Source organism: Sceloporus occidentalis, unplaced genomic scaffold (assembly GCF_023333645.1).
Source record: "Sceloporus occidentalis isolate IW3139 unplaced genomic scaffold, rSceOcc1.0.p SCAF_4, whole genome shotgun sequence".
In the NCBI taxonomy this organism is placed as follows: Eukaryota; Metazoa; Chordata; class Lepidosauria; order Squamata; family Phrynosomatidae; genus Sceloporus; species Sceloporus occidentalis.
In genome coordinates, this window is record NW_028316984.1 from 196,362,048 (window position 1) to 196,386,515 (window position 24,468).

The window sequence follows — 24,468 nt, forward strand, 5'->3', positions numbered from 1 at the left end:
AGACTGATAGGGATCAAGGATGGAGTTGGTTTCGAGAAACTTGAGACAGCGTGAATAAACAACCCGTTCCAAAACCTTAGAAAGAAAGGGGAGAAGAGAAATCGGACGATAGCTAGACAAAGAGGAGGGGTCAAGAGAAGGTTTTTTCAGAATTGGGGAAATGAGAGCATGTTTGAAGTCCGAAGGGAAGGAGCCTGTAGAGAGAGAGAGATTGAAGATATGGAGAAGCGAGGGCAGAAAGGAGGGAGCTATAGAGATTAGAAGACGAGTAGGAATAGGATCAAGAGGACAGGTAGCAGGTTTGGAAGAGTTCAGAAGTGTAGAGAGTTCATCCAAGGAGGCAGGAGGAAAGACCGAAAATTTGTTAGGCGAAGGCGATAGAAGATTAAATTTGTTAGGCGAAGGCGATAGAAGATTAAGAGCAGAAGAAGAATCACATACTCGCTCATGGGAAAAAGGTATGACATAAAAAAATGTTGAAAGAACCATTTCCCTTCAGTGAGATAAGAGAAAATGCCTCTTAAGATGGTGCTTGCCTTCTTCCATTGTTATGAGCACCCATATTTTAACCTGCTCTCCATTATTAAATCAGGGGCATATGGGGTGGGGGGAAATGAAGTGTTTTTTAAACACTTTATTACTGCATTAATAAGAACTATGAACTTCTTCAAAATTATTTTTAGTGGAGAAAAAAGTGTTTTGTATAGCTGTTTTGGTAGTGGAAAGAAACTAAAGATGAAAGCAGTAAATAAAAACAATCAAGAGGGTTTTAGACAGTTCTTCGGATGAGGAGTATCCTTACCAGTTCTCAACAAATATTTCATGAATTTCAATCCCTTCTCCCCTTGCTGCTCCTGATTTGCTTCACAGCTTAGATCACTGGTCCCCAAAGTTTAGACCTCCAGACATTTTGGGACTTCACCTATAAGAATTCCTGACTGTTGGCCAAGTTGGCAGAAGCTTCTGGGAACTGAAGTCCAAAACACCTGGAGGACTGAAGTTTGGGAATCAGTGGCGTAGATGCAAATCATATACTCAGGATGAAGTCCCAATTAATTCAAAGGGATTTATTTCTGAGTAGATATGAATAGGACCACATAGACAATTATCAAATCACCAGTTAGCAAACATGAGCTTTAGCTAGCACCTAACCTACCATGGTTCTTGGAAAGCTGCTACATCTGCCACTATAAGAGGCAGTGTTTAAATAAAGCAGTCACTAAGTCTATCAGATATAAACTAATAGTTGGCCCTTCTTATACACGGATTCAAACATCCATGGTTTGAAAATGTTCCCCCAAAAAAGTATAAATTTCAAATATCAAACCTTGATTTTCCATTTTTTATAAGGGACACCATTTTGCTATGTCATTATATTAATGGGACTTGAGCATCCACAGATTTTGTTATCTACGGTGGATCTTGGAACCAAACTCCAGCATATAACAAAGGTACACTGTAGTGTGCACAATTTCTTGTGCTCTCTGAGCTTCTGGAGAATCTGAACTGCCAAATTTGGATTTTATTATTTATTTTCCTCAAAATTAAGAGGTCTTAACCAAAAAGCATGAACAGTAGTCAGGTCACTGGCCTGCAGGTAAAGAAAATATATCCCAAAGAGATGCAACTGATGGAAGCAGAAATTAGGAAGGTGAGACACAATTCCCTTCTGTTGTTAGAAGCTTTTACTGTTGAGAGACACTTTCCACTGGGGTAATCTGCTGGACTGCATGCTGGTGGCATGTGGAGCCACCCTATTAATTCATTTGTTCATTCATTCTCTCTCTGAATTTATCAGAGAACAGACAGATTGCCTGATAGAGCTGTGAACTAATTGCCTACTAAACCTTTGAAATTAGTCAGACAGCTGCAGGTTATCCACCTCTAAGTTAAACAAGGACTAAAAAGGCTGTGAAGATAGACTGCAGACTTGTAAAATCATAAATCTGGAAGGGCCGATTTTAGGTAAATTTTAACATCAAGCTATATAGTAACATGTATTTATTTGGCCACAGGAGGAGTTGCATGTAATGATAAACTAAGGCTCAGCATTGTGGGAACAGGTCTACTATCTCCAGGTTTACATATTTTTAAAAATAATTTCTGTCAGAAAAAAGAGTCTGGAATTTTTCATTTCTGTTTTAGATTCATTGCTGTTTACCATGTTATCCGAACAAGGACAAACAGGAAAATCCTAACCACAGCTAGTGGAAACAAGCCAACTTCAAACCACTGTTTTGAAGCTGTGTAGATATTACTAAGGTTAACCACAGTTGAAGCTTTAGAGAACATGGATGCCTGTTATTAAATTATTATTAACTATTATTAAAAAGGAAATCTCTATGTTCCTACTTGGAGCTGCATTAAAGAAAAGGAGGAATAGACAAGGTGGGGGAGGGTAATCACAGCCTTGTCTGAATGTGTTCATGACAATCACGCTTTCATGCTCTTAACTATGAAGATTAGGCTTGCAAAGAGATGAATGTTTTATAGAGATCCAGATAAAAACAGCCAAATAAAAGCTGCTTTACATTCAAGTTACAGATTAAGGCTGCAATCCCATACTCATCTCTTTTACCTGTGAGTAAGCTCAACTGAATTAGATTTGGAGTAGACACAGTACTGCACTGTAAGTATAATTTTCATAAGCTGAATGATTCCAAGCCTTTTGTACTCCGCAGATGTACTGCAACACCAGATAGAAAGGAAAAAACAAACATATTTTTCTTGCCTCCTCTCCTCTTCTTCATCTGACTCTCTGTCAGATTCCTCTTCCTGTTTTGCTTTCTTTTCCTTTTGCTTTGGTGTGGTCTTTCTGCTTCCAAGCACCATCTCGTTTTCCCTTTTTTCTGTATTATTGGACATTTCCTCCACCTCTTTGTTCTCCTTGTTGCTATCTTTTAGTTTGTCCTGCATTTTATCATCTTCACCTTCTTTTTTAGCCACAGCAACATCACGGGCAAGTCTTCGTCGTCCCTATGACAGGAGAAGGGAAAACCGGGCTATTTAAGATGCACTGCTGCCTTCCAGGCAGTAATATTACACAATACAACACTGCAGTATGAAATTAAAGCTTCTTCTTGACAAACAGAATATTAGAGAATTCATGTACATATAGAGTACACCACTCTATCATAGAAAGCCAGCACTGGGATTTTCTTATTCGGGATCAGAGCATGTGAATTCTGTTAACATATGAACGAGCTTAAACAGACATCAGAGAAAAACTAAGAGGGAAAACAGTAAGCTATGGTTTTGGCTTACTATTTTCAAGCAGCATGCTGGGACATGCCACTTGACTTGCCCTATAGGGAAAGGGTCATCTAAACAAACCACAGACCTTCTACCTTCAGGCTGGAAAGGAACAAGTCAGAGTTCTCAATTCACGCATCATGCTAAACAAGCCACATGCTAAGTGGACTAAGGACAGAGGGTCTATGACTTGGGATCTGGGAATCCAAGTAGACCACAAGTTGAACATGAGTCAACAGTGTGATGCGGCAGCCAATGCGATTTTAGGGTGCATCAATAGAAGTATAGTGTCTAGATCAAGGGAAATAATAGTCCCACTCTATTCTGCTCTGGTCAGGTCCCACCTGGAATACTGTTTCCAGTTCTGGGCACCACAATTTATAAAGGATGTGGAGAAACTGGAGCATGTCCAAAGGAGGGCGACTAAAATGGTGAAGGGTCTGGAAACCATGCCCTATTTAGGGAGCTGGGGATGTTTAGCCTGGAGAAGAGAAGGTTAAGAGGTGATATGATAGCCCTGTTTAAATACTTGAAGGGATGTCATACTGAGGAGGTAGCAAGCTTGTTTTCTGCTGCTCCAGAGAACAGGACACGGAACAATGGATGCAAGCTCCAGGAAAAGACATTCCGCCTCAACATTAGGAGGAACTTCCTGACAGTAAGGGCTGTTTTGACAGTGGCACACAATCCTTCCTCGGAGTGTAGTGGAGTCTCCTTCTTTGGAGGTCTTTAAGCAGAGGCTGGATGGCCATCTGTCGGGGATGCTTTGATTGAGATTTCCTGCATGGCAGGGGGTTGGACTGGATGGCCCTTGCGGTCTCTTCCAACTCTATGATTCTATCATTCCTGCTTGAAGGAGCCGCTGAATGAGGGAAATTGAAGAACATGCACCAGCACCTAGCCTCCTTCACAGCAAGCCAGAATTCTTTCTAGGTCTGGATTACTGTGAAATGCAAACACAGACAGAAAGATAAGAGTAGCCATTTCCAGAAGAAACAGAGTGATATGCTTCCATTTTAAAAAAGCCCTGCTGGGAGAACAATAGTGCATGTTGTTTTGGACATGTAACCAATTTAGGGTAGCCAGGTGAAAAACAGACCAAGGCTCCTGTACTTTTAATGATTATATGGAAGAGAGAATTTCAGAAGTGTAGCTTGCATGACAAGCAACTCCTGCTGAAATGCCTGCTTTTATGTAACTCTTAAAGGTGAAGGAGCCATGTCTTGTTTTTCACTTGGCAAACATAAATCAAATGTGCCTGAAAATTCAGGAACAGGCAGATGCTGAATACTCTTGCAAATCTCTATTTAACTCATTCCTTTACCAATTCAGTATAAATTAGGCTGCAAACTGTAATTATCTAACTAGAACAATTGATCAAAAACCTGTTTAAAGGTAACCATAAATACATCCTGAATAAATTGGGCAACACTTTTCTTGTCAATCTTTTGAACTATAGGAATTTACAAAAAACAGCAGATGGCAGGCATAATCTTAAAAGAGGAGTTCTCCACTGAAAGAGGGAAAGGAAAAACGCATCTTCCTGGATAGTGCTTGCTATGAGGTATATATGCATAATTTTTTAAAAAAAAGTCCAGGGTTTTCCCTTTAAAAATATTATTTTAAATGCAAACAAATGAATGCAGGCTTAAATCAAAGCATATCCTTTTGACAAATTGTAAAATTATAGAGTCGGATGGGGTCCCATGAGCCACCAAGTCTAACCCCACACTCAATGCAGCATCCCCAGCTGAAGCATCCTGAGCAGGAAGCAGTCCAATCTCTTTTTGAATATGTCCAGAGACAGAGACCCCACCACCTCTCCAGGCAATTCATTCCACTGCTGAACCACTCTTACTGTCAAGATGTTATCCCTAATGTTCAATCACAATATACTCTCCTGTCACTTCAACCATTAGGCCTGGTACTACCCTCAGAGGCAGCAGAAAACAGGTCTGACCCTCCTCTGTGTGATAATCAGGTCACATCCCTAATATAAATCATGGAAGACCAAGAAGAGAGAAAGCTAACACTTTAAACACTGATGACAGTTCTCAAATAGTTCAAGGAAACTCTTTCATGAAGGGAGAATTGTTGTAAACATCAATACAGTGGGCCCTTGCCTTACGCGGGGGATCCGTTTCGGACCTCCCGTGCAGGGCGAATTCCACCTATGCTCAAGCCCCATTCATTTGAATGGGGCTTGTGTGCAGCGGTGCGGGAGCGTGCAGGGCGCCACGGTCGTGCACCTCATTCATTTGAATGGGACACGCCACCCCATGCGCTCCCCACGGCTTCAGCGCATACGCGTATAATGCGGGCGCACTGTACAACAGTATCTACTTTAAAAGATAACATCTCTGGCATGAGAAAGCAGGGATAAAATACACTCATCCCTCCACATTTGCGGTTTTGACTTTTGAGGATTTGATTATTCATAGATTTTATTAATATGCTTTCTCTAGGAATATCTAGGTCCTCCAGTGCCACTCTATGGTTAACTTTAACCAAAAGTCGCATGGAAGGACCTAGAGATTCCTAGAGAGAACACCCCACTAGGCATTTGTAGCTCCTCCAGAGAAATTCTATGGTCAACGTCTGGCAAATGGTGACCACAGTGTTACACTGGAGGACCTAGAGATTCCTAGAGAGGTGTTCTCTCAGGTAAAAACAGTGTTTTTGTTATTTGTGGTTTTTCCACATACATGGGGATCCTGTGTCCCCAGCCCCTGCGAATGTAGAGGGATGAGTGTATTAGCAAATACAGTCTGAGTGTGTGTGTGTGTGTGTGTGTGTGTGTGTGTGTGTGTGAATTCATTTCAGTTTCACATGTGAATTCTGGGGCTTCAGAAACAAAGTGGGCTTTGAGAGTGAATCTGACAGAGGAGAACAAACAGAATTAGACAAGAGAACAGGTAATGAGTTCCAGATTGTAGAAAGTGCAGATGCCCCCTCTTCACAGAAGAATCTATGACCTAACATAGGGGTGAGCAATGTTTGTCAGCCTCCCAGGCCATTTTATTGTCTCCAGGACCCCCAAGGGGTCAATACTTCCTCCCCCCAATTTAAATATAATTTTGTACTCCAAAATACCCTCTAAGAGGGTGTGGGGGGAATTTCTCCCATGCTTTGGGAGGGGGAAGGGGGTCTGGGCCATTTTAGGCCCAGGAAAGGCCTTTTTGCATACAAGTTGAATACCCTACATTACAAGAGATAAGGATGATAGGAGTTAACAGAGGATTTCCCCCCCCAAAATGCTTACCCTTGGAGATCTCTGCTCGATTTCTTCTTTTTCACTTTCACTGCCGCATTCATTTTCTTCTGCCTCATTCTGAACCTCTATGGGGGACATCTCTCGCTCTTCTTTTATATTTTCCTCCATTGGTTCTTCTTGCTTCTGCACTATTGGTATTATTTTTGGTTCATTGTGGTGGATGGTTCTAAACTGAATGTTTGCAGAGCGGCAGTACTCTTCAAAACCATAAAGATACCTACAAATATTTGAAGTCATATTTAGGAGTGAGGAAGCACAAAGAGTTCTTTCCATCTTCTTCACAACACAAAGGAACAATATACAGTTTTTAAAATCCCCCCCTTCAGTTAACAGTCTGATCCAGAGAAGAATTCTGGTTTCATTTCTAGCATACACATCCTTAAAACATACTCCTCTATTCCATTCATTAAACAAAATGTTTTCCCTCTTCTTTCCCTCCTCTCTCTCTCTTTCAGATGCTCTGATAGAATGTATTAAGGCATGGAAGACCACAGGAAATGCTATCGCAATTCATCATAGCTGCTTGTAATTGGCTTCTTTTTGCACTTCAAACTGTATTACAGCGAGTCCTTGGTATCTGCTGGGGTTTAGTTCCAGGACCCCCACTCCAATGGATACAAAAATCGGTGGATGCTCAAGTCCCATTAAGTACAGCATAGTATAATTATATCCTTTATATAAAATATCATAATCAAGCTTTGCTCTTTGGAATTTATATATTTTTGAATATTTTCAAGCACTGGATGCTTGAATCAGTGGACACAGAGGACCAACTGTACTTATCATCTTTTGAATTATTGTCAGCCATTGCAAAAGCCCAGAAATTGACTGCCTGGGAGAAAAGAAAATTTAACAGTAAATAAAAACATATACAGCAAAATGGAGTTATTTGTTGTTAATGAGATTCCTAACTAAATAGGGCTTATTTTTTCTCATCCTTGACCCTCCCCAAATCCTGTTTCTTATATTTGTTTTGAATCTACATTATTTTGAGTTATTTGAATGAACACAGCTGAAACAGGAAAGCTTGATGTTAAAAATATATGTACACAGGAGCTTTTGTCCTTTAAAGCAAGATGTATACAATTTAGATAAGCAAAAGGGCTACTTACTTTCTATAAGCCGTTTTTACATTGTAGGAAGCAGCTGAGTTCAAAATAGGAATGCCAAGGTCCATATAAATTTGCTTCCACACAGCTCCACTATCAATCTTTTGGGCACATGAGTGGGAGAAAGGAGAGAGGTTTTACTTATTAACATTTTTTGTAAAACCCCTAACAAAAATGTCATTTCAGTGTTCACTTAAAATCAAAGGACAATAATGCAGGCTAATTTCAAGAAGATTCATACTTACATTGTCGCACCCACCCTGCTGATATACCAGTCTGAAAAGTTTGAAAAGGTTAAGATCCTTATAGCCCAGAACTGGTGGCTTATTGATAGGAGTACCTAATTAGTTTTTAAAAGAGAGGGAGAGAGAGAAACAGAGAATAAAAAAACACTATATTAGTCTTGCAGTTTTATCATACAGTACAGACTTTTACACACACAACTGAGCAAGCTTCTTGTCTGACACCTGTGACAACACAAATGTTATGAAAACTGATTCTTTTTAGACCACAATCAAAGAGTAACTGTGGGCTAGTGAAAATACAAATGCGATTATGAGTTGCTTCTCCTAGTTACCTAGACAGAAGAGACATCTCAAAATCAGAAATTCGCATTTGTTTGCTGGCTTGGTGGGAAAAAAGGTTAGCTTAAACAGGATTCAGACATGCTTAAAATTCAGATCTGTCAGCTAAATGTTACATAATGGGAACTCAAGTATTTTCTCCCTTTCTTTAGCTGATAAAACCTGCAAGTTGGAAAAAAGCAATAAAAAGTAGCCAAGATGGGGAGACATGACAGTTTAAATCACTATGCCCTTCATGTGAATTCCCTCAAATACGTACATGCTCTTGGAACTTTTAAAGGTTTGATATAAATTGATGCTTACAGGAAGTTTACACTTTTTAATTGTCCAAAAAAACCCACAAACAAACAAACAAACAAAAACCACCCCTGACTGATTAGTTCTAACAACCAAATAGATATGAATGAGTCAATGAGAATATATTATACCTATATGTTTTCTAAACCCTTCTCGGTATATTGGTACAAATATATATTCCATCAAAGTTTATTGACAAAAATAATATGATCCAACATATAGAGTGGGATCTCGGTATTCGCGAGAGATCCGTTTCAGACTCACCCCCCCCCCCAGAAAACAGAATCCACGAATGTTCAAGTTCTCTTGTCCTCAATGGTGGCGCATGCATGTGCCATCACTGGGGACAATGCAGGCTTGCTGTCTGCAGATGCTCAAATTCGCGGATGGTACAAAATCCCCTCGTATAATGATATTCCAGACTAACATAGCTATGTCTCTAAGTATTCTTGTTCTTGTGTTCCTTCAAGTAATTTCTGATTTAAGGAGACCCTAAGGTGAACCTGAAAGGCAGTGCAATCAGGACTCTGGAGACTAGGATTTGAATTCTGCCTCAGATGTGATGACCCATTTGGTGACCTTGGGCAAGTCACACTTTCTCAGCCTTAAAGAATGGGAATGGCAAATCCCCCCTTAAGAAACTTGCCAAGAAAATCCCATGATAGGTTTGCCTTAGGGTCACCATAAGCCAGAAATGACTTGAAGGCATACAACAACAAGGTGAACCTATCATGGGGTTTTCTTGGCAGAATTTGTTCAGTGGGCTTTTGACCTTGCCTGTCTGAGGGTGAGCGTGTGTGACCTATTCAAGGTCACTCAGTGGATTTTGATGGCTCTCCAGGGATTTGAACCCTGGTCTTTCTGTGTCCTAGTCCAACACTCAAACTACTACATCAAACTGGCTCTCATAACTAAGTACCTCCCCTCATAAATGCTGCCTCATAATGCATCTTTTACATTTTGTAAATTTTAGGTGCTTTGCATTTATAAAGTACAGTGCCAATTCTGTATGTATGCATTCAGAATGAAACACCACTGAGTTTAATGGAACATACTCTCATGAACATGGCCATATAGCATAAAGCACTTAAGCACTTCATTCAGAAAGAAACACAACACTAGTCAAACACAGTTCTACATTAGCTTTAATATTCCCCATTTTAGCCCAAGCTAAGTATTGTTACCTCTGTCTTCCATAAACTTGTAAAGCTGTTGGAGGAAATTGTCCCTCTCTTCAGGATCAAGCTCTTCCTCAAGCTGTCAAAATAACACAAAAAGTCAAGATATTCAAATATTTCTGAAAAAATAAACATTTGATTTAATAGCAGCATCACAAGCATTTGCATTGGGATAGCAGACTTCAGCAAACTTTCAGATCTGAAAGAAAAATTTAAGATTCACGAATGAACAGTATATGGATATCCAAGCAACGTAGTAGAAAGAATGGTGATGTCAAATGAAAACTGACAGGATCTGGAAACAACTGAACACTCTTCTTTTTCTAGGACCTGGCTTTAGCCTTAATAAATCACTGACTGATCACCCTGTGAATATGAAGTCATCTTCATCAGGCTGACAGCAGCTGGAACAAGATACTTCCCGTTAGAATTACTGGTCCCTGTTCAGTTTTTCAGTTGAAAAGACTTGAAACTTTAAGCAAGATTTCTGAGTCTTCACTAAGCAAGTGGGACGTGCAACAAAATGTTGCCACCTCCAGGGATCCAGCCAACCATACCTTCCTGCAGCATTCTCTAAATCAGGCTTTCCACCTGCTGCAGTTACCCTCAAATGTTTTCAGTTTCTTTCTGCAACAGAAGCTAGTATTCCACAGCTTCCAGACACACTGTTCATTTAAGAATTTTCTGCAAACCTCACGGTTCCCTTAACCATGATACCTGCCTCTTGACTTCTCAGGGGCCCCCTTTTGACTCCATTTCTGTTGTCACCCGCTACCCATATTTTGCAATTAAGGTAACTATAACACACACATCAAGGATTAAGCTCTCACTTCTGCAATGTATTTGTTATGGATTTTTAAACTGTACTGCAGCATGTCAGATAACTGACTGTACTGTAAAATGTACAACTTTGCAGGAAACCTCCTGATTTCTCATTACTATATTTTTATCCTGCCCTTTCTCCAAGGAGTTAACGATGGAACATGTCTCCATGCCACTCTACTTTACCCTAGTATAGTCAGTCTATGAAGACTAACCCGAGAAGGGCTTGAAACCAGGGCTGTCTGCATAAATGACTCTTTCCAACAAAATACATGCCTATGGAGGTGTGTGTGTGTGTGGGGGGGGGGGGGGGATGAGCCTCTGAGAACCTCAGCATTCATCAAAAGTGCCAAAAATGTTTCTGAAGGCTTTGGTTTTTGCCTCCAAATATTCTGGAAAATGGTAAACAAAACTGCATTTCTGTTGACAAGGTTTTCTTACTGAAGTACCTTTAACAATTTTTACTCTTTATTCAGTTTCTCTCCACTCAATTGTTACCTAATGCTTAGTTTAGGTAATACTTGTGGGCTGACATTCAAGTCAGTATGTTCATGTTCTTCCCCGATTCTGAAATGAAAATGGAAGTCTTTATTCCATTTACTTGCAGTATTTAGCAGACATCAGTAGCATTATATGAATTCCTTAGATCTTGTAATTTCTTGTTTGCTCATAAATGCCACACCAGTGTACATGTTCATTTTTTTACATAATAATAGTAAAATGATTCAGCAGCTTATGAGTATAATGTAAATTTCTCAAGTATAACTGAGAAGAAGTTTGAAGAATCAAAGCAATCCTATGACAGCTGAAAGTTATGTTAGCTTTCTGTTTGCTTCCAGTAAAATCAGCGCATATTACAGTGTACATAAAAGTTCTGAGTATGTGCTCTTTGATGGTTTTAACTCATTTCAGAGAGAATGGATGCAGTTTGGGACAGCATGCTTTCTACGTATATAGGAGGCAAGAGTCAATCTTTCTCAAGTGCACTGGATACACTTCAGCGTTTAAACCTAAATTTGGAAATGACACAGCTAAAAGTATTTCATTTGCATAGTTCTGCAGACAGTTAACAAAGGTCCAAAATATACTGCAGAAATAATCCAGTTTGAGACTGCATTAACTGCCTTGGCTCTGTGCTAGGGAATCCTGGGAATTGTAGTTTATTGTGGCACCAGAGCTCTCTGATATTAGAAGGCTAAATGTGTCACAAAACCACAGTTCCAAGAATCTCCTAGAATTCAGCCAGGGCAGTTAAACCGGTAACTGCCGTGTATTTTGGACCAGAAATAAAACATTTAGAATCATAGAATCATAGAAACATAGAGTTGGAAGAGACCACAAGGGCCATCCAGTCCAACCCCCTGCCATGCAGGAAATCCAAATCAAAGCATCCCCGACAGATGGCCATCCAGCCACCATTTGAAGACCTCCAAGGAGGGAGACTCCACTACACTCCAAGGAAGTGTGTTCCACTGTCGAACAGCCCTTACTGTCAGCAAGTTCCTCCTAATGTTGAGGTGGATTCTCTTTTCCTGGAGCTTGCATCCATTGTTCTGGGTCCTAGTCTCTGGAGCAGCAGAAAACAAGCTGGCTCCCTCCTCAATATGACATCCTTTCAAATATTTAAACAGGGCTATCATATCACCTCTTAACCTTCTTTTCTCCAGGCTAAACATCCCCAGCTCCCTAAGTCGTTCCTCATAGGGCATGGTCTCCAGACCCTTCACCATTTTTGTCGCCCTCCTTTGGACACACTCCAGTTTCTCAATGTCCTTTTTGAATTGTGGCGCCCAGAACTGGACACAATATTCCAGGTGGGGCCTGACCAGAGCAGAATATAGTGGCACTATTACTTCCCTTGATCTAGACACTATACTTCTATTGATGTAGCCTAAAATATCTTACTTCCTAATTAGCTTACTTGCTGTTCTCCGCTATGATCTTTGGAATAGCGGTATATAAATAAAACAAAAAAAAAATTTTTTTAAAACACACTACAGCATACAAATTTCCTGAAGAGAGACACCTAAATCCAAGTTCACAGCATAACCAGAATGGAGTAAGAAGTCAGGCTTTAGGGACACAGATCATACAAGCCTGGAAGAATAAAAAGCCTAATAAAAATGCCAAGCTGGGGAAGGTATGTCACAGTTGGAGTGGCATCTGATCAGGCACTCTTTCCAGGAGCCACCAGCCTCTCTTTCTTCAATTGTCAGATGAGGATCCTGTGAAGAAAAACTTAAGGTTTGGATATATACGAGAGAAGTAAATTTATTGCTCCTTCTTTGGAAGCTGCACACTTAGATATCTACTGACCAAATTCAGTTGTGTTCTCCAATCCTGTTTTAAATAATGAAGCAATTGTTTTCCTTCAAACTTCCACTGGGTTTGTTTTTAAAGGAAGGTTATTACAGTTTGAAAATGAGTGTGGCACAGTAAATGAAATACAATTATTATCATTTTCTTCCAGTCACTCTGCATAGCAGACTTTGCTCTCAGCATAATGTAAAATATTTAAACTACAATCTGAATACATATAAAGCGCAATTCATGTAACCAAGAACTTGTGGACCTGCACAATTACTTTTTGAATGCCAAAGCAGATTCTGCAAGTGATATGGGATTGCTTTACTGTCACAAAGGCAAATAGAAGCCTTTGTTCAAACCATGAACCACTTTTTACACACACACACACTTAACACGTACCCAAAACAGAGGACATCCATTTATAAGGCTGCAGAACTGCACTGAGCAGCAACATTCATTTTTTTACTTTTGCTTTTAATATTGGAAGCATTTTAAATGAGAAAATATATAATACAGCTTGTTATTTTTCAGAAAGTTAAACAGACGGCTGAATATCCCGTGTCCCTACTATTAATATCCCTCTTCCAATTCTTACTGATAGCCCAAAGGAAGAACAAACATAACCATTTATGCAAAACACTTATAACAGCAGTTGAAGTCACCATGCTGTGTAAGCCTCACTATGTTAGAACATGCTGGAAAAGTTGGAATGCTGTTTTTGCACTCCAAATAAGCCTGGAGGCCAAAAATAAGTCTTTTTTTACTACATTACTTGGTCAACAGACAATGAAGTTTTTTGAGAGCCAAGCTGCAAAATTGAAGGAGAAAAAAGCTCACCAAAAATGAGGATACACACCTTCCAACAAGGACACAAGAGTCAAAAGGATATTGGCATTATGCTGCAGCAGATACATATGTTCTCAGTCACACAGAAAATATGTTTAAGAGAAAGAAGAGGGAACACCACATATTTATTATATGTTCTCAAGGTTTTAAGGATTTTGAAAGCATGCAATCTTGGCAAACTTTTAAAGCCATGTTTTCTGAACACACATTTTGTACCAATGGCTACCTGTAGTTACAATTTGGACTCTCAAGGGCATTTAGGCAGCAACAACCCCAAGGGGAAAAACAGTATTAAAAGCTATCAATCACCCACAGGAATATGATTTCAGTTCTAAGTAAGACAGTAAACTTCAGATTTCATTTGAAGTTAACCTTTTGTGCTTGTAAGATGGCGAAAGTCATCCACAAATTAACATCTACCCTTAACTAGGCAAGATCTCCAATAAACCTTCTTTTCAGTGATACATAAAACCCAAAGCAGTCTTGGTAATGGAACGATAGCTTTGGCTTCCTCTGAATAGAAGCTTCTGGAATCTCCTTAACTCACTGAAGAGTTATGAATACATCAGAGATCCAAGGAAGAAGGGTGACTATTGCTATTTTACAAAGGTGTAGGCAGACCAGACTTATTTCAAGGACAAACCCAAATCCCATTGTTTAACCTCTGGGGAATGGAAGAGGTATGGAACTGAGCTGAGGAGGAGGAGAAGAATCATTAGACTAATTTTCAAAACTCATAAAATATAAATACATTTGAAATTCTTATTTAAAACACAACGCTCAAGGTTAATATGTACTATTTCAGAACAGCAGCAAAAAAACTGGTTTTCTTTATAACAGTATCTGGATCTGACTCTTGCACATGGCAGTGGCAGTAACCAAATGTCTGAAAGTCACCAGCAGAAGTCACCTTTGGCTTCTTGCAAGCACTGTTTTTGCAAGTCATGTCACAGAAGAAGCATTAATTCCAATTTGTTACAGGTGCCCTGAAAGCAGTTTCTGTGTAAGCAAAGCCTTAGATTAAAATTCAACTGATGGACCATTCAATGGTCTAAGTAAGAAACCTATTCAGAAGCTGAAATTAATCAGGTCAGATGGAATATGTATATAGAGAGAGCATACACATTTATATAAATGGGAATGTTAACATTGCAGAAAACTGGTTGGTCTTTAATTAGAAAGTCCTGGGTTCAAACTGCTATACAGGTATAATGAGATGTGCATATAGGAAAGGGAGCATTTGAAAGACCAATCCAGCAAGCAAATATTGTTGCTGCATAAACTCCATACATTTGAATAGGAGATGGCTTGGAGCTTCCAAAAAGCTCTGCTGGAGTTAAGTGAGCCAACAATTAGTGGATTGGTCCCCATGTGTCATTTCTGAAGGAGATGGTCCATCAAGGAAATGCACAGCTAAGAACCGCAATAAAGATATCCAGCTAGCAAATAAAGCACAAAGGCATTTTCAGAAAATTGTACACCTTGATTAGAAAATAATTCCACCCTATTTTTAAACAGAAAATACAAAGAAAACACTGCATTTTACAGAGCCAACAGAGAAGCTAAAAGAAGTCAATCTATTCATTGGTTTACTTAGGCATGTATCTCCTTCTTAAGAACACTAGAAGAAGATGAAAAAGAATCTGAATATTCTCTTCAGACGTAATGCAAAGGGAGAGGAAAGATCAGGAGGCATCACTGCTCCATGTTTAAGAATTCAAAATAATTAATTTGGCTTAATGATTCAGTATGGCCACTTTCTGCTGACAGCATAAAAAGCAAGTGCCAGGGTTCCATCACGTTTACATTCATTTTTAAGTCTTCTTTTCCACCCAAATCAGCTCTACAGCCCTATGAAACAATAGATTCTGCAGATATTCCTCTAGCATTCTCTCTCTAGTGTACTTTACCTTCCTGCTTCCTCCAACAGTTTATTATATTCCAAGCTAAGACTGGGAAGAGGGGGGGGAAGATCCCCAGGAATGCCATTTTCTTTTCTTAAAAAAACAAAAACAAAATACCCAGAGCTTCTTCCCCCTCCTTCCTCTTTTGTTTGAAAGGTACAAGCTTTCTGGAACAAACTGATCAGCTGTAAGGAACAACACATAAAATGATTATCTCAAGTCCAAACAAGACAATCCTCCATGTTCACTTACCTGCAAGAAGGGGGCATTGAGCAATGCTAAGACACAAAGCCAGTGCGCTCTGCAACAGTTCACACCCTGCAAAATGTGGCCTGTTCGCTGCCGTGTGTAACAACATGAGGGAGGAGAAAAGGGGAGAAGGAGGAGGAAGAAGAAGAGGAGGAGGAGGAGAGATTCCACATTCCACAAACAGAATGAGAGCTCACACTTTGCTCAGCATTAGCACGCTTGCATGGAAAGTGACTCCATTTTGTTAAAAAGCCCTTCTTTTATGCCAGAGTGAATCCTAGACACACACACACACACACACACAACAATGGTCTTGGGTTTTGGCAAGGAAAGGAGGAGGGGGGAAAAGAGGCATATGGATCTTTACATTGCTGGGGTGGGTAGTGGGGAAAGGCAACATAAACTTACTAAATCTAAATCCCACCCCTCCAGAAACCCAGACTGGTCAAAGCATTACAAGGGATCCTTACCTAGGTGCTGCACTTTTTAGCTCTTAAGTGAAAGGGAAGGGGGGGGGATTGTATTTGCTTTTCTACCTAACCTGCTCACCACTGAGTGCCAACATACTTCATCCTAATTTGCAAAAATATCTGTGTGTTCTCTGGCTGCTAACCCAAAGGCAGGCTTATGCAGCATGGCATATAGTCTCTTCCATATTTTTTTAGATTAATAATAAAGTAACAACCATCAGACATTACATGAAAGGAAAAGCAAAGGGACAGCCCATTTTCAAAGCATCTGGTAAGCCTCCCTGGGCAGCCTGCCAAGCCTCTGCTAAATCTTCCCCCTTCCTGAGCATGCTCAGTGGGGACCAACAGTGTGTCACCATGGCAACCCCCTAGGCAGCCTCTAAGCATGAACAGACATTCGGGGTTTTCGGGGCCCTTACAAGACCAGAGAATGCAAGGAAGGGGGAAAGGAAAGGGGAACAACCCTTGTTATCCCTTCTGCTTGTCCAAGTTGATCCTCTTCCTCCACAGTCCCACACTAGCAAAGTTTAACTTGGGTCCCATCATGGGCGACCAGATGGGATAACCACCAAGGAGGACAAAGGCACAGCTGGATGAAGGACATTACCAAATAAAATGTATCACTTCTGGGTTGCCATTAGTACATAAGTTGGATAATAATAATAATAATAAATTTTATTTATATACCGCTTTTCCACAGATCAAAGCGGTGTACAGACAATTACAACCACACAGGCATTTCATAAAAGGATAAAAATCCCATAATAAAACCATACAATTACAGAACTCTAAGCACAATCATTCGCCTTCAAGGGTAAAGCAGGGAATTGATGGCAACAGGGTAGATAACTTCATTCTTCAGGGTGGAAGGCTTGACAAAAAGAAGAGTTTTAAGTCTCTTTTTGAATGTTTCTAGGGGGGCTGTCAAATGGAGCTCCTCGGGTAGATCATTCCACATCCATGGGGCCACCACTGAAAAGGCCATCTGGGATGTGGCAACATATTTGGAAGGTGAAATTACCAGTAAGTTTTTCCCAGATGTTCTGAGTGTGTGGGGCGGATCATATGGGGAGATGCGGTCCCTTAAGTAACTCGGGCCCAAGCCATGTAGGGCTTTATAGGTAGTGACCAACACCTTGTATTGCACTCGGAAGTGAATGGGCAGCCAGGGAAGATCTTTCAAGATAGGTGATATATGGTCAAACCTGGACGCACCAGTGACCAATCTGGCTGCCATATTTTGTACTAACTGAAGCTTCCGGACTTGGTACAAGGGTAGCCCCATGTAGAGTGTGTTACAGAAATCTAATCGAGAAGTTACCAGAGCATGTACTACAGTTTCAAGGTCCCTTTGGCCCAGGTAAGGTCACAGCTGGCGTATCAACCGAAGTTGACAGCAAGCACTTCTGACCGTCACATTTACTTGAGATGTCAACTGCAGGGACGAGTCCAGAAGTACTCCTAAACTGCAAACTTCGTCCTTCAGGGGAAGTGTGACCCCGTTCAGGACAGGTGGATAAATTTCCTTTCAAAGGCCTGGGGGACCTATCACCAGTACTTCCGTTTTCTCTGGATTCAGGCTGAGTTTGTTTTCCCTCATCCAGCCCATTACCGACTCCAGGCAGGCATTCAGAGGAGAAACGCCATCCTTAGTCAATGCATCAGTCGGGGACACAGAAAAGTATATTTGGGTGTCATCAGCGTACTGATAACACGGCGCCCCGTGTCTCCGGATGATCTCTCCCAGCGGTTTCATGTAAATGTTAAACAAAGTGGGGGACAAAATAGCTCCCTGAGGGACACCAGATGTCAGTTCCCTCTTAGAGGAGCAAGTGTCCCCCAACTGCACCATCTGGAATCTGCCCGACAGGTAGGAACGGAACCACTGGAGCGCAGTGCCCCCGATGCCCAGCTCTCTCAGTTGTTCCAGAAGGATACCATGGTCAATGGTATCGAAAGCCGCTGAGATGTTCAAAAGCACCAACAGGGTCACACTTCCCCTGTCGATGCCCAGACGGAGATCATCGACTAAGGCGACCATGGCAGTCTCAACTCCATAACAGGCTCTAAAGCCAGTTTGAAATGGGTCCAGATAATCAGTTTCATCCAAGACTGCTTGGAGTTGGACGGCGACAGCTCGCTCTATCACCTTACCTAGAAATGGCAACAATGAGACCGGTCTGTAGTTATTCCTTACCAGGGGGTCCAAGGAGGGTTTCTTAAGCAACGGTTTAACTGTTGCTAGTTTTAGACTTGATGGAAATTTTCCCTCCCTGAATGATGCACTGATTATACGTTGTAACAGTAATGTTACAGCAACACCACCCTGGACGGTCAGCCAAGAAGGACAGGGCTCGAGAGAGCATGTCATCTTCCTAACACTTCCAAGAAGCTTGTCCACTTCATCGGTATGAACAAACTCAAAGTGATCCAGTTTAATAGAGTCCATGGAAGCTCTGGATACCTCTTCTATAGTTTCTGTTGAAATGCCAGCATCGAGATCAGCCCTTATCTGAGAGATTTTATCTGCAAAGAAGTTGTTAAAATCGTCACAACAGGCTATAGTTGGTTCTAAAATAGGGTTCAGGGTGGGGGGAAGCTGAGTCAGCTCCCTGACCACCCTGAACAGCTCTGCTGGACGTGACTCCACAGACGCAATACGCGCAGCATAGAAGGAGTTCTTTGCTGCGTCCATTGCCACTCCATATGACTTCAAAAGAGCCTCATGGAGTGTCTTGTCGGATAAGCGCTGGTGTCTCCGCCAGCTGCATTCTAGTCGTTGCGCAGCCCGCTTCATTTCCCGGAGATCTTCTGTATACCATGGTTTTCTATTGGAAGCAGGCCGGAAAGGACGCTTAGGAGCGATACTGTGTATACCCCTGGAGAGATCGTTGTCCCAGATGTTAGTCAGGGCATCAACAGAATTGCCGTCAGATCCAACCATAAGCCCTTCTAAGGCTTCTTGGAACCTTTTGGGTTCCATCTGCCTTCGAGGGTGGACCATCCTAATCGGTCCTCCACCCCCGGAGGGGATTTGGGTAGTTGCCTTAAGTCGAACCTCAACCAGGTAATGGTCCATCCACGACAGAGCAGAGGTACTGCCTACCTCTGCCCACGGAGTGTCCCAGTCCATACTAAAGACAACATTGAGCGTATTACCTGCGCAATGCATTGGACCCGAGACTAACTGGGATAGGCCCATGGCCATCATTAAAGCCATGAACTCCCGAGCGGCACCTGTTAGATTTTGTGAGCTGGCCTCAAAAGGGATGTTGAGGACTCCCAGAACCAGAAGTCTGGGAGACTCCAGCACCAGTTCCGAGACCAGCTGTGTCAGCTCGGCTAGGGAGTCTGTTAGCCCACGGGGTGGACGGTAGACCAACAGGATCCCCAGACTATCCTTAACCTTCAAGGTCAGGTAAATACACTTGATGAAGTCTGTTTTCCGGATGGGGTTTCTGGTTAAGGTGAGAATATTTTTATGGACTATGGCAACACCTCCCCCCTACATGTCCTGGTCTGCTCCCTAACAGTATACCCAGCTGGAATTGCCTGTGCCCACACTGCATTGCTCTCAGCCCCCAGCCAGGTCTCTGTAATGCAAGCCAGGTCACAGTTGGATGTTCCCAGCCTTAAAGGAAGGCAGTGGCCAAAGTGACCACTGTAATGGAAGACAAAGGCACCGCAAGATGCAGGACGTTACCAAATCAAAGAATCATAGAGTTGGAAGAGACCCCATGACCATCCAGTCCAACCCCCTGCCATGCAGGAACTCACAATCAAAGCAGCCCTGACAGATGGCCATCCAGCCTCTGCTTAAAGACCTCCAAAGAAAGAGACTCCACTGCTCTCTGAGGGAGTGTGTTCCACCATCAAACAGCTCTCACTGTCAGGAAGTTCCTCCTAATGTTTAGGTGGAATCTCTTTTACATGTCCTAGTCTCTTGAGCAGCAGAAAACAAGCTTTCCCCCTCCTCAATGTGACACCCTTTCATATACAGTGCACCCTTGCCTTACGTGGGGATATGTTCCGGACTCCCCCGTTTAAGACAAATAGCACATGCTCGAGCCCCACTGAAAATAATGGCGCTCATGTGCGCCACGGGAACACAAACTATTGTTACTTCCGTCATGCGGCTTTCAGCATAAGCTGAAAGCTGCATATGACAGAGGCGCACTGTACTTAAACAGGGCGATCATATCACCTCTTAACCGTCTCTTTTCCAGGCTAAACATATCCAGCTCCCTAATTCTTTCCTCATGGGATAATTTCCAGACCCATCACCATTTTGGTGGCCCTCCTTTAGACACGCTCCAGTTTCTCAACATCCTTTTTGAATTGTGGTGCCCAGAACTGGAAACAGTATTCCAGGTGGGCCCTGACCAAGGCAGAACAGAGTGGAACTATTATTTCCCTTGATATAGACACTATAGTTTTATTGATGCAGCCTAAAATAGCATTGGCCTTTTAAGCTGCGACATCACACTGTTGACTCATGTTCAATGTGGTCTACTAGGACTCCTAGATCCCTTTCACACGTAGTCTTGTTCAGCCAGGTGTCCCCTATCCTATATCTGTGCATTTCACTTTTCCGTCCTAAGTGCAGTATCTTACATTTCTCCCTGTTGAAGTTCATTTTGTTAGTTTTTGCTCAGCTTTCTAATCTATTTAGGTCATTTTGAATTTTGATCCTGTCCTCTTGTGTATCAGCTATTCCTCCTGATTTGGTATCATCTGCAAATTTGATAAACATGCCCTCTATTCCTTCATCCAAGTAATTGATAAAGATGTCGAATAGCACTGGGTGCGGGACAAAACCCTGTGGCACTCCACTGGTCACTACTTTCCAGGATGAATAAATATTTGAAGGGATGGCATATTGAGGAGGGAGCAAGCTTGTTTTCTGCTGCTCCAGAGAACAGGACCCGGAACAATGGATGCAAGCTGCAGGAAAAGAGATTTCGCCTCAACATTTGGAGGAACTTGCTGACAGTAAGGGCTGTTCGACAGTGGAACAAACTCCCTCGGAGTGTGGTGGAGTCTCCTTCTTTGGAGGTCTTTAAACAGAGGCTGGATGGCCATCTGTCGGGGATGCTTTGATTGAGAGTTCCTGCATGGCAGAATGGGGTTGGACTGGATGGCCCTTGTGGTCTCTTCCAACTCTACGATTCTATGAAGATGAGCCATTGCTGAGTACCCTTTGGGTTAGGCTGGTCAGCCAATTACAAATCCACCTCACAGATTTGGAACAATTACTAAAAACGTTGAAATAAGAATGTGCAAAGGCAGGCTTACTGCTGAACATAAGGAAAACAAAAATAATGACCATGGAGGAAATACACAAATTTACCTCAGACAATGAGAAAATTGAAATAGTTGGATTTCCCATACCTTGAATCAAACATTGATCAGAATGGAGACTGCAGTCAAGAAATCAGAAGAAGATTAGGAATGGGAAGTACAGTCATGAAAGAACTAGATGAGAGCTTAAAGAGTAAAGATATATAACTGAGCACTAAATTTAGAATCGTCCAAGCCATTATATTCTCAATCACCATGTACAGATATGAGAGCTGGACAGTGAAGAAAGCCAACAAAAAGATAAACTTATTTAAGATGTGGTCCTGGAAAAGAGTGCTGAGGATACTATGGACAGCCAAAAAGACAAATAAATGAGTCCTAGAAGAGATTAAACTAGAAGCCAAGATGATGAAACTGAGGCTTGCCCTACTTTGGCCACATCATGAGAAGGCATGGCTCACTAGAAAAGATGATAATGCTAAGGAAAGTAGAATACCTTAGAAAGAAAGGAAGACCACATATCAGATGGACAGACTTAATCAGGGAGGCCATGGACCTGAATCTACGGTGGGTTACAAACTGCCATTAGGGACGTCCCGAGGACGTCCCAGTTTGGAAAAGGGGCGTCTCTTCTAGACACCCCTTGCCCTATCACGGACTTAGTCCGTACAAAATGGCGGCGCCCTGTTCATATGGGCGCTGCCATTTTGACGTAACGGACGCTCTGCATCCGCACGTGGCGCACCGGAAGTGACGCCGTGAGTGCGCCCTTTGGCACTCGCGGCACCTCTTCCGGGGCCTGAGAAGGAGCACGATTTCCGCGCTCCTTCTCTGCAGCATCCTGGAGCCGCGCCGTTTAAAGGCTGCAGCTCCCGGACGCTGCAAGCAGCGGCGGAGCCAGACCGCCGCTTTTCAGCGGTCTATAACCCGCCTACAGGACCAGAGCAGAGCAGTGGAGGATAGTTGGGGCCAACTTGAGGGCAGAACAACAGGACAGTGCTTCTCAGGCTATCAGATACTGGGGATTAGCAACTATGTTCCAGTGTGCTACAGACCAGCACACTTTGCTCACTGGGTATGATTGTTCTGTCTTTCCTGGGAACTTACCAGGGACTGGCCCAAGGACCACACTTTGAGTAGCACTGGGGCAGAAGGGGGGAATGTCAGTAAATGTGATGCTTGTTACCTGGTTCTGTGGCACCTGCTGAAATTCCATCTCTGTACATCCGTTAAAGGTACAGAAGCCAGCTCCAATTTTCATTCTGGCAACCCTAGTTTTCACATGTCATTTCCTCTCTCAGGAAATGGAGCCTCAACTAAAGTCACTGCCACCATAGAAGTCTCATGTTACACTTGGAGCCCTGTAGATGGATCCATATAACACAGGAGATTCAAAAGGACACTGGTGTAAGCCCACATCTATTAAAATGAAACAGAACTTTGTAGTCAAGAAATTATTAGCAAACAACTTAATGTTCTAACATGTTTTGTTCAGTTTATTAAGCTCACTGTCTAAATCCAACTGTTAACTTCAATTTATTGAATCAATAGAACTCATAAAATATCAGACATTATTTAAGTGTTGAGTTACCAAGTTCCCATTGAATCAATGGGTCTACTGTATTTAAGAACAATACCAGCATGTCCGTCAATGTTATTACTTCTCTTTAAGTCTTATCAATGTTCTTAAAGGATGGTTGAGGCCCTTAAGTAATTTACAAAACATAAAGCAACATAAGCTATTCCTGTATTACATGTGGAGGGACCAGAGTGAGAAAGTAACTTGCTAAAAAAGTATCTCATGTGTTCAGGGCCAAGGTGAGATTTCAACTGGGAAGACCCATGCACTTTAAATCAGTTTGCCTCACTGTTTTTTTTCCGGGGGGGGGGGGGGGCAGAAAAAGAAGCTCAAGTTATGTTCAGCATGTGAAACACACACAAGCACTGAATTTACTCAAAAGCAGTATAACAGTGATCCACAAATAGAAAAAAAAAATACTGCATTAACTCAAAGGTTTAATCAATGTTCTCTCCTCCTCTTTAGAACAGGCAATGTTCTGCACACACAGGATCATAATTCAGATGCTGTTTGCAGAGGTCTGACTCTGTTTCTTGTCTCTGCCACCCTGCCAGAAATACTCAATGTGGCAAAAGATGCCACAATTTTTCCCATGCCTCTGAGGACACAGCAAGTGGAGAGTTCATTTTAACCATAGAATAAAGAGGAGGCGGTGCTTCACATCAGTGGGTGTTCTACTACAGAATGACGGAAATGAAAATTTTAGATCACAAAGCAAAAAAGACATAACTGGTCACTCTTAGGCAGGGGTAGGCAACCTTTTCGAGCCAGGGGCCGGGTTGCTGTCCCTCAGACAACTGGGGGGCCGAAGCCAAAAAATAAATAATTAAATAATTTTTTAAAAATTACATAAATAAATAAACCGGGACAAATGTGGGACAAAATTTTCAAATGGAGGACACTTTTTTTAAAAAAATGGAGGACACGCAAAAAAATTTGCTGATTTTTTAAAAAATGTCAATATAAATGCATGTTTCGGAGGCTTCTATAGACAATTGCCCCTCTTGCCCGCCACTTGCCCCCCTTGCCTGCCACTTGCCCCCCCTTGCCCGCCTCCTCCTGATAGGCCAAAGGCCCCACGCCCTCACGCGAGAGGCCAAAGGCTCCAGCGGCAATTGGCGGCAGGACCGGGCTGGGGCCGGTCCCAAGGCCTTGCCGGGTCGCATCCGGCCTGCGGGCCGCAGGTTGCCTACCCCTGCTCTTAGGTATGGTGAATCTATATTAAATCATTGTTGTTGTCATGTGCCTCCAAGTATTTATTTATTTATTTATTTATACATACCCTGCTCTTCAGCC

At 42.0% G+C, this 24,468-nt stretch overlaps 1 protein-coding gene across 3 annotated transcripts in view; it reads right to left on the reverse strand.

The window, feature by feature from the left end:
• The window catches only part of ARID4A (AT-rich interaction domain 4A), an 85,218-nt gene that overhangs the window by 20,254 nt on the left and 40,496 nt on the right, over window positions 1-24,468 (reverse strand). For all 3 annotated transcript variants that reach the window (XM_089522813.1, XM_089522812.1, XM_089522815.1), the window contains 5 exons: window positions 9,701-9,773; window positions 7,881-7,975; window positions 7,639-7,736; window positions 6,515-6,743; window positions 2,732-2,976 (listed from right to left, as the gene is read on the reverse strand). In XM_089522813.1, the coding sequence (XP_089378939.1) occupies window positions 2,732-2,976; window positions 6,515-6,743; window positions 7,639-7,736; window positions 7,881-7,975; window positions 9,701-9,773 (740 nt within the window). The remainder of the gene's footprint in view (window positions 1-2,731; window positions 2,977-6,514; window positions 6,744-7,638; window positions 7,737-7,880; window positions 7,976-9,700; window positions 9,774-24,468) is intronic.